Source organism: Anguilla rostrata, chromosome 2 (assembly GCF_018555375.3).
Source record: "Anguilla rostrata isolate EN2019 chromosome 2, ASM1855537v3, whole genome shotgun sequence".
Lineage (NCBI taxonomy): Eukaryota > Metazoa > Chordata > Actinopteri > Anguilliformes > Anguillidae > Anguilla > Anguilla rostrata.
In genome coordinates, this window is record NC_057934.1 from 68,507,354 (window position 1) to 68,522,527 (window position 15,174).

General features: G+C 43.7%; 1 protein-coding gene and 1 long non-coding RNA gene across 2 annotated transcripts in view; one reads left to right on the top strand and one right to left on the bottom strand.

Moving 5' to 3' along the window:
• LOC135249034 (voltage-dependent calcium channel gamma-1 subunit-like) overlaps nt 1–13,741 on the top strand; it is a 22,271-nt gene extending 8,530 nt beyond the window's left edge. The window contains exons 2-4 of the mRNA XM_064324272.1: nt 5,031–5,105; nt 9,722–9,859; nt 11,746–13,741. Coding sequence (XP_064180342.1) covers nt 5,031–5,105; nt 9,722–9,859; nt 11,746–11,978 — 446 coding nt within the window. The 3' untranslated portion in view covers nt 11,979–13,741. The remainder of the gene's footprint in view (nt 1–5,030; nt 5,106–9,721; nt 9,860–11,745) is intronic.
• On the bottom strand, nt 7,574–9,726 carry LOC135249035 (uncharacterized). The gene is made up of 2 exons (XR_010328546.1): nt 9,216–9,726; nt 7,574–9,114 (listed from the first exon to the last, which is right to left on the bottom strand). It is a non-coding gene; the product is annotated as an uncharacterized LOC135249035 (long non-coding RNA).
• Nucleotides 13,742–15,174: the final 1,433 nt, after the last annotated feature.

Sequence of the window (15,174 nt, forward strand, 5' to 3'; positions counted from 1 at the left end):
CTCTTGTTAATTATTCAGTAATAAATCCAGAAGTTGACACCAGACGCTACAAATTCATCATCCAAGTACAGGCCAAGGCCAAACGTAATTTTAAGGGCTTGTTTATTCTTTTAGAAAACAGGTGATAATATTATCATATATATAAATGATGACATTTCTGGTAATAAGTAGGCTCCTGACAAGTGTCAAGATTTTTGTGGCTTTCACAGTAAGTGAGTGAACTGTCAAAAACTGTTAAAAAACGGTTTTAAAGCCTAATCCAACACAGCAAACAACATTAGAAAAAAAAAATCTGCTCAATTAATGACTAATATGGTCACTTTTATCTCTCTTTTTTTCCTTGCTCATTTTCTGGCAACTGTTTATCTAAATTATGGAGGAAAAAAAAACTTAAGAGGTTCTAGCGCACGTTTACTAACTGCACTGCATCAGGCAAGCGAAATGAACCGTGGCCTAAACCCGTGCGAATCGCGGAGTGCAGCTGTCACAACAATTTATGTCCGGGCTGCAAAAAAGGTCACAATGCATTCTAAAACAGCTGCTATAGCCATTGTGACTCAGTTAACGTTTCCTTACAGCGTCGGTTGCGATCGCGACCGCGACATTTATTTTGCCTTTTTTGTATAGCTATTTCCGTGGATAAAATTGCATTTATTATTAGTATTATTATTATTATTATTATTTATTGGTAAAAACATTTACTTCATATCCAGGGAAGATAGCCAACTGCTTGAAAGTTAGATTACGTGTCGCCGTTTACTAATACGATTGCATTTCTGGCTGAAAAAGAACCTGCTAAAACCGGAGAAATTGCTGAGTTGTCTTAGAATCTTTCTCGCAACACAATGTATCGAGGCTGGCAGCGTCGGCATAGCAACCGACGCTGTAACGAAACGTCAACTACGTCACAATGGCTCTAGCAGCTGTTTTAGAATGCATTGGGTCACCCGGACCTTTTTTTGCAGCCCGGACATAAATTGGGGTGACACAGCCTTTGGATGTCACTGTGGACAGCAATCCTTCATTGAAGATTTGTTTCAAGGGCTTTGGTCTGAACAGCTTGTTGGCAGGAGCCCTTGTGATTCTGCTGCCGCTGTGATGTGTGGAAATTGCATCATCCGGCCAAGTCTGCACACGATTGTGGGGATTGAGCCAGTGATGTGATAGACAGCATCACTTGGGTTGTGTTAATAAAAGTGTAAGAGGGGGGTGAGGGGGGTGCAGTGTGTTGGAGGGGGGGGGGGGGAATTAGGTGATAATAAATCAATGGAGCAGGCGGAGCAGCCACATAATTAAGATAATGAACATAATAGCAAGACTAAATGTCTCCACTAACAAACCTGCAAGGTCAATGACATGGCCAAAGAGGCTAGTGGAAATGAATAATGTCCATCTCCGTTTGGACGTGACAAGCCAAAGTTACCTTCATCATCACTGCAGAGAACTGGCAGTTTGTCATCGTTTACACTGCAGCCAATGATATGAAAAGAAACAACATGAGTCAATGTTTCAAATTTTGTTGGAATAATCCAAGGACTAGTTTTCAATCAGTTTTTCAATCAAATCTCTTACACTCTGTCTGTGTACACATTGAATGCCGCCATGGCCAAAATATACACTGGTACACACACAACACACACACACACACACACACATACACACACACGCATCATGCACACACACACACACACACACAAATACATAGACCTACACACACATGCACACGCACACACACACACACACACACACACACACAGTACATACAAGATCCTAACATTTGTTCCACTTTCAGTAGCACATGACACCAAACAGTGATAGAAAGACAGCTGTCAGTTGCACGAACATATGGCAACAGAAATGAGGCCAGGCTGCAGTACACACACACACATGCGCACGCGCACACACACACATACAAACACAAACATACATACACACACACACACACACACATATAAACAGAAACATACATATGCACACGCGCACACACACACACACACACATGCAAGCACAAACATACATACGCACACACGCACACACACACACACGCATGTACGCGCACACACACACACAAACACACACACACACACATACATACAAGCACCACACTGAATTCCCACAGAGGCCAACCGCAGACAGCTTTCTACAGTCATTCCAAGGGCAAGCCCCCTGAGACTCCGAGCTCATAGCATAGTTCTGGAAAGAGAGGCATCCTTGTACCTGCAGCTCTGAAACTGAGGGAAGAAGCTATGGGGATTAAACCTGTGCTTCTCACGCCACAGAACACCGCGATGCTAATCTGCCATTAGCACACTCCTCCTCAGAGACCTCTGGCAGCCTCTGGCTCCTACTGAGAGACGAGGTGTATAACCGCTATCATGGGGCAATAAAAAAAAAAAAAACTATTTTGGGGCTGCGTGCGGAAGAGCTTGCAGGCAACACTGACGCCGCTGTGTTTCAGCGGGAAACGTCAAAAAAAATAAGAGCAAATTCGGGGACTGGAGGCACCACTGTGTCAGACCCCTCCCCCCCCCTCCACCCGCGCCTCAACTGACAAAGCACAGACAAGCCTGTTGCTAGGTAACGTCTTCTTTTTCTCTTTCTGATGGCGACTCTCCGGCCTGAGTCACAGTCACAAATAGCTCTTCTGTCTGTGCTGTCCATGGGCTGAAAAAAAATAAATAAATAAAAAGCATGCTTTTTTTCTTTTTTTTTTTCTTCTTTTTTTTTTGTTGAAATCTTTGGGAATGCTGTTTGTGAAGCATTTCCCTCGGCGCGGGCCTTTTGGCCGACGTTTCTCAATGAAACCAGACCCGACAAACGGTGGTGTTAGGGGAAGCTGTGATAATGAGCTATAAGCAAAAAGCCAGAGACTATTTTCATTCAACGCAAAAAAAAAAAATACAATAGCGGGTTTGAACAGAAGTCAAATGATGCATTGCACTGATTTTAAAGTTCCCGTGTCTCATATTTGTGCGTTGAGCTAGAAGCTTGATCTGAGGCAGAGCAATCACCAAAGCCGTCTCCAAAGCACTCCTCGGAGATGTGAAATGAATGCACCTCAGCAGGCGGTAGTCGGAAAGGATGAGAACGTGTCTTAACGTGACAACCTGCATCGTGGCGTGTGAGGAGTTACATGCGCCGTCTCTCCCCCGTTGCACAGCAAGACAATTAGGTTCAACGCTTTTGGAAATGTCACACCTCACATTTATGTGCTGCAGTTCAAGGCCTGTGTAGGGTAGATTGCCAGGTATGAAGAAAGCACTTGTGCCTGCTTTTTTTACGTGTGTAATCTGGATTTGCGGATGGCTGTTTCAGAATCTACAGTAACCGTGACATCAAAGCATATCCCTTCTGAACCGTTGATGTCAGATTCCGTGCACACGCGTGGCATTAATGTTAAGCAATGCCTTAATCCCGGAGGTTTAGCACTTTCCCGAAAACATACGCTAGCCACACAAGCTGAGAGACGAGTCTCTACAGTATATTGCTCTCTGGCAGTCACACATACAGTACAGCGTCCAGGAAGAAATCCCATGGAGGTAATACCAAGGGAACATGGTAGGATATTAATAAAGGGCTTGTGGAGATGTCCGTGAAGCACTTGTGAAGCAATTTTGCTCTTTCACTCTTTTGAGACGGAATCCTCTTTATGATTTGGCAGAAAGTGGGGAAAAAAAGGCCTATTGCACTTATCTGAATATACCGTAGGTGAAATCTCATGATTCTTACTGATGTGCAGCGCTAGTATGTACAGGTATGCATGCTACGAGGGTGTGTGTTGTGCTGCGTTATGTCAGTTCGACAGTCATGCTTCTAGCTCCCCTTCTTGTAAATGAATTAAACTGGATTCTGTCCCAGACCATTTTGCTTTTCACGACCACGTTGCCGAAAGTTACTCTATCAGCTATACGCCATTGGTATACAGCATCCTAACAGAGTCCTCGCAAACAGTTTACTTTAAATTGATGGTTGCTTCTTATACTGGCTCAAGAGATTTAAAGATGATGACAAGTTTTTTTTAAAAGAAAGGAATACACTACTGCTATCCCTCCCTGATGATTTTTTTTCTGTCTGCTCGCCAAATGAAATCTCAAATGGAAATTAATATGGATCATAGCAAATTTTATTGTATCTGCCATCAATGCTAAACAGTCATTGTGTGCATGTGAAATTCATGTCATTAAAATAGTGTCATGTGCAAAAGTAATGACATGAATTTCACATGCACACAATGACTGTTTTTCAGAATAGTATTAGCACTTTGACAAGAACATACATTGTCCATAGATTTCTCGATGATTGCTCTAAACTAAAGAATGCAGAGCTATGATTGTTTACGCATCAACTGTGATCACCTACTCAACCTGGGAATGGGGAACCATGAAAATGTAAAATGTACAAAACAGACACAAATCCTTCCTGAACATGCACTGGGCCCTCCACCCCCCTTTCCCAGCCCTGTTTGGTCAGACTGGGTTTATTTGCCGAGCGGATGGGTGGACGGGGACCCCAGGGACGGACGCTCGATTAGCATAGCATAGTGTAGCGTAGCACCTTGGAGAGCCCACAGGCTCCTGCCACGCTTTCATCTGCGATGGCAGGGACCAAAAAAAAAAACGAGACTGGGACGACGCCCCGGTGAATTCCGTCTCTTAGCACAACGCCGAGGGCCGGGTTTCGGCATACCGACACCCCTCTGGAGTCCACTTTAGACACGGGTTCCTCTTCCCTAAGAAGACATTAGCTTCCCAAAAAAAACTCCGACAGGCGTCCACGGCACGGCTAATACATTCTAGAACAGTATTTTTTTTTACGGAATCTTTTGAAAAAAATATGAGCTAGCTGCCCACACAGCAGATGAGCTCAGGGGGGGGGCCAGCGTAGCAGCGCAAACGTACAGTTATTCTCCCCCGAGGGAGACGCCTGTGAACCGCATCTGTAAACAGGGGAAAGGCCCGCAAAAAGAACGCTGGCAGTGCCGAGCCGTGTGATCCCTCAGGTGTAACGCCCTCTCTTCCTCTCTCCTGCAGACTACAACTGCTCCTACTTCAAACACTTCACTCCCGGGCAAGAAGCGGAGGTTTTTGAAGTGAAAACTCAGAAAGGTAGGTGCCCCCCCCCCCTTCTCCCTTTCCCCCCTCCCTTCTCCCATTCCCCCCTACTCTGCCAATCGACATTCCTGATGGCCATGTGCAACAATCTGTCTGAAGAAGCCCTTATAAAGATTTGTAGGACGAGCATAATTATATTTATCGCGTGGGCTATTGTACTGTCAGTCCTGATAAAGGTTTATCAGAAAATATTGCCTTTTAAGTTCTTTTTTTTCGCAACTACATATATTTTTGAAAGAACGAGGAGTAAAAATTATTCAGTATTCTGATCTACCAGCTGGCCCAACTTTTCTTTTAGCAGCACAGATATACATTTAATTCATATTATAACAGTGACACTCAGTGATTCTTTTCACTAAATGAGGTGCTTAGTAATACTTAATTCCACTTGCATGGCAACAGAAAATATATATATATGATCTCTGTTCTTTAAACCTTCTAGTGCGATAGAATAGTCTCTAACTCAATATAGTAATTACTCGAACTAGATCATTGTAACTGATTTTAACTGCTTTGAAGGATTTTTAGTCACAGCAAGAATACCTGGAGCATACGCTCATTATCCTTCATTTTACCAGCTAAGTCCCATTGAGATTCACATCTTTTTCGCAATGGACACTTAGGCAAATACAAGTACGAGCAAAAGTGCTGAGTCACAGTATAATAATGTACACACAAGGACGCTGTCATGAAACAGAACTAATGACACGCCATTACCAAAACAGGCAGATAGCAAGCTGATAGCCATCATGGAATGAAGCAAGTGCACACCTCGGTTGTGGCACTGTGTTTAAAATCGCCCCGTCCCCAAGGAATGAGAGCATCGATCTGGATCTTTCGCATGAACTCTCAGCTCCAACCACGGCTCGCTACAAAGCCTAAGATGCGGGGATGAGCCCCCAGCCCGGCGTCCTGTCCTTCATCTCTCAGATGCAACGCTAGCGGCAGGCGGGGGTCGGATTAGTCGCGGTTCAGGAATGTTCGGGATTTCCACGTTGCCCTGGGTTTCGGGGGACGGGCAGACCTCGCGCTCCAGCTGCCAGCGTCGGCGGAATTCCTGGCGACAGGGGCGACACGTGACGCCCGCCTCGCCGCCCGCGTCCGTTCGCCCGTCAGTAATTCGCGGTTCGCCCCTTCCGTGCCCGGCTCAGGCGCTCCACTGCTAAGCTACTACACATGATAAGCAGAAGCATGTTTGCATGTTTCTGCGCGTGTCACACACGGACCGCCAGGCGTAATGCGGACCGAAGGCGCTGCTCCCGACGTGAAGCGCTGTCAGGCTCGATAACCAGGGGGTGTAAATCACAGCCTGGGTTTTTGTGCGTTCCCTCCAGCTCGCGGGGAGCCCTGGAGTGGCATAGGCTTCATCAAAATGCAGCATCCGCAATTTCCCATCCATTCCACTCCCATCTTTATCCCTGTCCTGGCCACTGGGTCTTTAATGCAAATAAAATGAATGAATGAAAAGATGAAACATGAGGCCAAGGGCATATTTTTAGCCCAGAACCATTATTATTACAATTATTAAAATTAGTGAAATTACAGCATTTGTTGTTTTACGCTTGATGCTGTCACTGTTGGACAGTACTGGGACAGTGCAGCATATTCACACTTACAACCAGCCTGTTGTTGTTTCCACAACACTGACTTCAAATAGAAATGTGTAAATGCTTAATATGCAAAATACAAAGTGTAAAAAAAAATGTAACCCAATATAATTTATATTTGGAAATGAAGATACCTTTTCTAGTGCCTCTGTATTTTATGTATATATCTCACAACCATGTAGTTTGGACATGACCCCGATTTGTCTAATTCACTAGTAATGTGTCACAAATAAAATCCATTGAAATTAAACTATCAATCACATGTTTTTTTAGAAAGTGTATTGTCTGTACAGGACACATTCTTTGAAACAAAACCATCCATCACAAGGCAGATTGAATTTGTAAATCATACAGAACGTGACCCAGAAAGCTCATTAGTGCATACAGAACCGACACAGAAAGAAATGCAAAATGCTTTTCATCCAGAGCAATCGGATCGTTTTTTTTTTATCCAGCCTCATTACATCCATCTAACAATCATTTATGGGCACCCCGAGACGGCCAAGCCACGATTGCACAATGTGTGGAGAACACGGTGGTTGTGTTTGTACTCGGGATTCAGTGTAATGAGAGCGCACAGTCTTGAGAAGTGACATCTGCATTAAGTAACGTTCCCAGAAGCAGAGACGGAGGTGTGCCACGTTCGTTTGGACCCGGGAGCGCCCCGCGGAGGACGGCGGTGGTCTGCTTTGGGTTGCGTAACAGACATTGATCAAAGTCTCCCAAGAACATCCAATCCTGTCCAGCCCTATCCGGTCACACGAACCACCAGCATTTATTTCTCACATCGCTGTCTGTCAAAACAGCTTTTAAAAGCAATCCCTCTTTCTGCTATCAAAGACCTTTTTTTCCCCCGCTTTGTTTTCCTGTGCAGCATGCGTAGCCAGTCACAGATTAACGCAAGATGAATGCAAGTACCGGCCCATGATTGCCCGCAGACAGGAGCCAGGAAATATGGGGTTGGATTGGCTTGTCATTTTCCTTTTGACATCTGATTTCTCCAGCAAAGCTGTTTTCTTGAACACTATCTTTGAGGTTCGCCAAAGATGTGCGATTACAGCTCATTTAGGGTTCCCTAGCAATACCACTCTTAAATTCGGCACCGTGTTTTGACCACGTCAGAAGAGGATGATCACGTGTTGCAATTAAATGCAAATGAATGGACGTTTGCATTAGGCAAGCGGAATATATTAACACGTCAATGTCAACAGGATATGGTTACAATGTGAAAATGAAAATGTTTCAGCCCAATTCTAGGCCTAGGGTCACATTTTTGGCTATGGAGCAAGAGCAGCTACTGTATAAAAGCTGAAAAATAAAACAGCATGCAAAAATCAAGAACCAGCTACATCAAAAAAAGCAAGTAATGATACAACTGAAAATGTGCCTGTGCACACTGTATTGACTGTGCAGTATAACTTCTTGTTGCATGCTTGTTGAGGATTTAGGTTTCTTACTTGAGATCATACATTTCCATTGACTGATCTGACTGTATATCACTTTTTCCAGAATCAAAACTAGTCGTGACTAGAGTGATTCTTTCTGATCATATAATGATTTTATGTGCCAAAATGGGTTTTTATTAGTCACAAAGATACAATGGCTTGATTCTCTCTGCCTTGTTTTATCGTCAGTTCAGTGGTCAATCAATGTAACATAACATGATTTTAGCCCTTTTAAAAATGGCACACCCGGTCATTCAATTAATATCAACAACACTGACAGGAAGAGAACACGGTTGTGCTGTGCTTCGGTTTCATTTTTTTCAAAATGGAGGCTTTTGACAAAAGAGCAGCTGATGGAAGGTCAAGAACAGGAAGCCCGTCTTCCCCGTCACAACGGGATATTCCTCCAAAAAAAAGCGGAACACCTTCCACATCCCCCGTTTCCCTAATTCTTAACACCTTCAGCGATCACCTGCATCGAGGTGCCGGTGTCCCACGTTCCCCGTCTGCAGTGGAGGTGACTCGATGAATCAATGCGGGACATTGATGTCCGCATGCTCGACATTTTAATTGGAAATCATCAATTCTTCCTCTGTCTGAGATTTAAGTCTGATTAGCTCTGTAGTAGCTGCTGCATTTCTATTCCGTTACTGTGCCAAACAATACAATTCTGGATTCTCAAGCAGTTTGTTAAGTCTCATTAATAGATGCTGCCCAAACTGGTCCCCCGCTATTTTTAGCACAAATAACCAATATAACATTTATACTTTTCAAACGGCACTACATTTTTTTTTTGTGACTCTTTTCAGGGTTGGTTTCCCAAAACTGTCACTTATGGTTAGAAGGCGCCACTCGAAACAGCTGCGGGTGATGATGCCCAAAATCACACCGTTCCGCTTCTGTCCAGATCCAGCTGTGCATCATTGTGTTTTCCCGCAAAGCCAACTTTGCCTGTGACAAAAGTCAAGTTTACAAAGCGTTTCAATTTTCATTTTAATGGATCCGTTTTCACGGGTCAATTTCCATTTTGAGAATCACGGTTCAAAAAATACCTCGTCTGCTGGTGTAGAAACGGGCCGCAATAATCTCTGCAACGTCTACAGAACACGCGCTCACGAGCTGTCGTAGGTTCCCTAAGTCGCATAGTGACGGAGGACAGCCGGCCTCCCGTGGCCAATAGATGCGCTCTGGGATACACGTTGATTGTTCCATGCGTGTGCTTGGGGAGTTATCATAAGATAGCATAGCATAGCATAGCACAGCACAGCACAGCACAGCACAGCACAGCACAGCACAGCACAACACAACACAACACAACACAACACAACACAGCACAGCACAGCACAGCACAGCACAGCACAGCACAACACAACACAACACAACACAACACAACACAACACAACACAGCACAGCACAGCACAGCACAGCATAACATAATGTTACACGAGAACAGGCCATGCAGCCCAAAACTGCTCGTCTATTCCTACCACTAAGCTGTACTTACCGTCGCACCGGCGCTGGCTGTTCTGTCTGACTCTCTCGCTGATGTCCCTTACAGAGTACAACATCTCGGCGGCCGCCATCGCCATCTTCAGCCTGGCCTTCATGATCCTGGGAACGCTCTGCATCCTGGCGTCCTTCGGGAAGGGCAGGGACTACCTGCTGAAGCCAGCCGGAATGTTCTACGCCTTCGCAGGTAAGGCAGGGGCCGGGGGCAGATCCACATGAGGGTCTCATCTTCTTTTTCTACTATAATAATAATAATAATAATAAAAAAAATAATAATAATAATAATAATAATAATACATTATTATTATTATTATGGGGCTAAGGACCATATGTGCAGACATTATTATTATTATTATTATTATTATTATTATTTTAACAAAAACCAACCAAATCAGGCAGGACTGAAGGGAACTTTATAGTTCACCTTAAAAATGAATGCTATACATTTCTTACCTTGAGAAAGGTCTTACAAAGGTCCTTTGGCTCAACAATGACAGCTCTCCACTTCATATTTTCACAAGACTATAACAGGAACTATTTCGATCGTAATTTTTCATGTGAACTGTCCCTCTTTTTGTTTTAAATGAAAGACAACAGTCCACCCTCCTGATGCACTTGTCACAAGATGTGTGACACCCCTGGGAGGTGTTTTCTTCCTGTCTTCTCTGCTCAGGCAAAAAAAAAGACTCGCTCACTCTCTCTTGGTGTGTGCCCCCGGTCTCGGCCCCACGCTGTGGAGAGGAATCGCACCTCTAAGGGCAGATTAGTTAGCACAGCCCAGGTGCGCGTGCTGTCACCACCGGTACGATAGGCGTGGCCGAGACCAATCAGTTCCACCGGACCGAACGCCGCAGGATTTTTTCCATCTCATTCAGACGAGGAGGAAAGCAGAGAGGGTTACAGACAGAGATGGGATCACGGTACAGAAATGAGGGTGCCGTGATGGAGTCCCAGTCACACACAGGAACTCATTTGGTTGGGCTAAAGGTTGGCCGCCCGACAAATTGTGCTTACACGGTCTCCCCTGTGATCCTGTTCACAGTAACTCAGACACACAACGTGGCTCGTCCGGGCCCACAAGGTTACACAAGCGTTACAGCAGCGCTGTTGTTCAGACATCTTAACTTTATAAAAGCCGTACTTGACATGGATCTGTAGAGGTGTAAAACCGGCACACATATGTATGTCCTCATGCTGGTATTAGTGCTAATAACATGTAAGTCTACCACGTTGGGCTTAACATCTCTAAGACATCCGTCATATCAACAATCATGAAGCCATCACTGATATTCTTAGAATGGGCATCTTTAAAATGTATTAAACCTGGACTTTTCCAATGAAACAATATAGCCACAATAAAGCCCAAAAAAAATGTACTTTGTACACTATATGCAAATTAGGTTTTTAAAAAAATTAACCCCATCGCAAATATCACCACAAAACACATGCAATGAAAGACACTGAAACATGTAACAGTCACTGAGCAAAAGCGATGACAGGGATGTGCATATATCCATTTTGGACTCATAATCCCAAATATAATACGTGAGAAGACGTTTGTCATCAATACGAACAGCAGTAAAACCAACTGCAGCCGTGGAAAAACTCTACAAAGCCCTACACATTTCATTGTAAAAGTACTGGTTGTGAAAAGCATCAGCAAAAATGTTTTGTACAATGAACTCCGATGTCACCAAAAAAACAAAGAGAAAGGCAGTGAAACTACGCAAAACAATCCTAAATGTTTTTTCTAAAAAGGCGCAGAGTGTAATACTGAAGGTTGACTGTATTTATAGATGTTCCGAGACATTGTGAATTTAGCAACATAGCATCTATCACAGCCACCCTTTCCTGCATCATTTCCGATATAAACCACTTACTGTTGCTTACCGCACAAGAAAGAAAAAAAAAAACAATTACGTAAACAAAGGCTTGCTGTTTTGGGTTCAGACTCAGCGAGCGTAGCGCCATGAAAAAAAAAAAAGAAATGAGGAGATGTTCGTTAATTACACTGAAAGCGAGCCTTAGATTATCTCTGCTTAACGATCGCGACATGCTCTGCTTCCTTATCAGGACTCTGCACTATAATATCGGTGGAGGTGATGCGCCAGTCCGTGAAGCGGATGATCGACAGCGACGAGACGATCTGGATCGAGTACTACTACTCGTGGTCTTTCGCCTGCGCCTGCGCAGCCTTCGTCCTCCTCTTCCTCAGCGGGATAGGCCTCCTCTTGATTTCCATGCCGCAGATGCCCCGCAACCCCTGGGAAACCTGTATGGACGCCGAGCCGGACCCCATCGAGTAACTGACAGACCGACAGACCGACCGACAGACAGACAGACAGACAGACAGACAATAGCAGCTACTGCATTGTTGTTTCTGTGATGATCACAATAAGTTACACGAGCAGGTCACTGAGGAGTAATCCGATGTTTTTTTAGGAAGTGACAAAAAAAAAATAAGATGCTCAACTATTTCAGATGCGTAATTTCAACAAGAAATCATCATGAACTGATATCTTAAGTTTAAAAGCGAATAACTTGGTTCTACATACTGTGTGTTTAGTGTGAGGTTTCTGTACAGTCATGTCCCATTTGTAATTGAAAAGGTTCTCATGCTTCGTGGCAATGAAACTGTTGTATTAGTTTTTGCCCTCAGGCAGCAATCCTCCGATATTTTTAAGTCTGATATGGAGATATTTCGTTAAGAGCTGAAAGAACCATATGAAAAATGTGTAATGTAGTACATAGGGGGTGTAACGCAAAATGTAATTTAACGCAAAACCGTAGGCGCCCGTTCAATGTCGCACAATGTGCTCACAGTATGGTCGCATGATTACGAAGTGCTGGTAAGGCTTTGGACAAAACTGAATGCTGACACGATCCACAACTGAGTTGTTTTCTTTTCAAGCCATAGAAAAAGGGCTCATTTTATACACGTTATTTCACCTCTCAATGACTAGCAGGCCGAGAGGAAGAATGGCACCGAGCCACACTGAGTCAACAGAGGCGGGGAATGAGTGGGACAGTACAGGCCTGTTTCGCTTCGGTATTTGAGGAAACCGTTCTGAATGCTAATGCTCAGTCCCTCTGAAGCGTTCAGTGCTTGTGCAGCTATGTTGGACAGGGTTCAGCGTTTGCAGGTGTTCATAAAAAGCAAGAAAATTCAAAGGGTTTTTTTTTTTATAGAGAAGACAAGTGAACATAATTCCTTTTCTCTCCCCTCCTTTTTCAGAAATGTCTTTACTGGTGAAGCCAACCGTTCTCATGTTTTTGTGTGTGTTTTGTTTTCTTTCTTTTTTTTTAAAAGAGTCTGCCTTCAATTCCAAATTATTTGACCACTCTGTATCAAGGGTGTTTATCTAAGGCTGTTTTTATCAGCTTGAACCATTTCTCCACACTTGGGACAGAAAAATAAACAATAAGAAATCTTAGCTAGGGAAAGATCTTCAGGTTTCTTAAAAAAATACACTTGTTAAATACAATGTTAAATCCCATTTATAAATCCTCAGCTTACAGATAATGGCTCAACACACTCCATTCTCAATACTTCATTTCCACACGGAAGAGCAGAACACACAATTGGTCCAAACTTCTGAGCAGTCATCCCCCCCCCCCCCCCCAAAAAAAAAGGAGAATACAGAAATGGATGCACAGGCTACTTAAATAGTATATTCTTTATGTATGGGAAGGTATTGCTTTTGTATTATTCAACAGTAGCGCTGTTCTGTCCGCACAGGTTATTTTGATGCAGTAATATAGGCTATGCCAGTTCCCCCCAACAAGCTACCCAGGCCCTGATGCCTTTTCTCCCTAGATGATATTTATTTGAATAGAGGGGAGGGGGGAACTGAAAACGATATATAAGGGTCAGTGCGCTTCAGAAATGGAAGGATAAAGCTATTAGAGAGGTCACAGCTGTCTCTCTGTACACCATTAGGATTTCAGCCAATAGGGAATAAGCATAGACTTTTGTCAAAGTAGACTCTTCTTTTGGGATGTGTACATGTTATGAACTAACCGCGCAAGCGGATGTATTTTTAATTAAAATAAATTCATTGAAACCATGCATTGGCGAAGTCGGTTCTTTTTTCTTTCTTTTTTTGTAAATCGCTGCATCTCGATGACACCACGGCAAAGCCGACACACAAGCAATAATGACGTTGCTTCATTTTGAGCGTTATTTTACGGTGGCGTTGCTGAGGAGGTCGGCGCGGACGGCGCACTTTGAACTGGTAAAAAAAATTCCGACGATAAGGATCAAGTAATTTGTTCACGACGGGCTCACAATTTCCTTCGTGAGCCACAAGAGCAAACACTGAATCATTTATGCTTTTGAGATTTATGGTCAGCTGCCGCCGATCCTTTGTTTTGCGAGCCCAAACTTGCTCAGTGTAAAGGGGAAGGTAGATTGCATGGCGTAATGTTATTTAGAGCAGAGCGAGGAGCACTCCATGTCTGCTGCAGGAGAATTATAAATGATTAATACCGCGCCTGATGCAGATGATTTCGCGTAATGCTCCCTGATAAGTTAATTCAATTTCTGAACTTGCTACCAGTGTCCGACGGCATTTGTCTTTGTAGTGTCGGTTATATCATTTAGAAGCATCTGTTGAGAGGAGGCTAAGTAGACGCACACAATGCAGAGTGATTTAAATTTCAAGCCGCGTTCGTTTTGGCAGCTGTTGGGGTCGGAGCACACCTGCTGGGACTGTGGGCTATAGTCCCTCGCTAGCAAAACCCTCCTCCGCTTATAAATGCCTAATTTCTTCACGGTTCTGGACAGAATCCAAAATAGCAACAGAGGGCTCTTAACACCGTGGAACTGCAAAATGAGATTAGCCTTTTTATTTTAGTGGCAATTCTCGAGGGAGGCTGAGAGGGAGCCTGAATTTAATGTAACACGGTAACCAGTTGTTCTACATTAAGCCGAATGAGGCATTGACCATCAACTCTTCTATAAATTATTTTTATGTAACAGGGTTTGTTTAAAGCAATAAGCCACTAAAACCACCGCCCTTAGAGCACCCCCACCCCCCCATCCAATGACTTGGAAGTAACGAAGTACTTAGACAGTATTAGTCAGGATTCCGCTATAAATCAAAATGGCTGGGGTTGCTTTACCACCAGGCACACAGTACTTCGTCTCAGCACACGTCCAGTCTATTCTAAGCTCAATTTTCTAAGCAACTCTTGAGGTGGACAATGCAGATAAAGTCCTATTTATTGTGCTATTGCAGAATGGGAAATCTAGATTTTTTTGAAAATACAGGAATTCCTTAAAACAAAAAAGAAGCAAATTAACAGTGGAACAGAGGGTTTTTTTTTTAAACTTTCTTCAAAGGCTTTAATTCAGAAGAAAAAATGCACTGGAACTGGCCATTCTCACAAGCTTACTTGTACTGAACGAACGGCACACTGAGCTGTAGAACGCTCTGAGCCCAGTTGCAGCTGATCTGGTGACGCAAGTGGCTCTATGGACACATGGAACAGTGGGCTAAT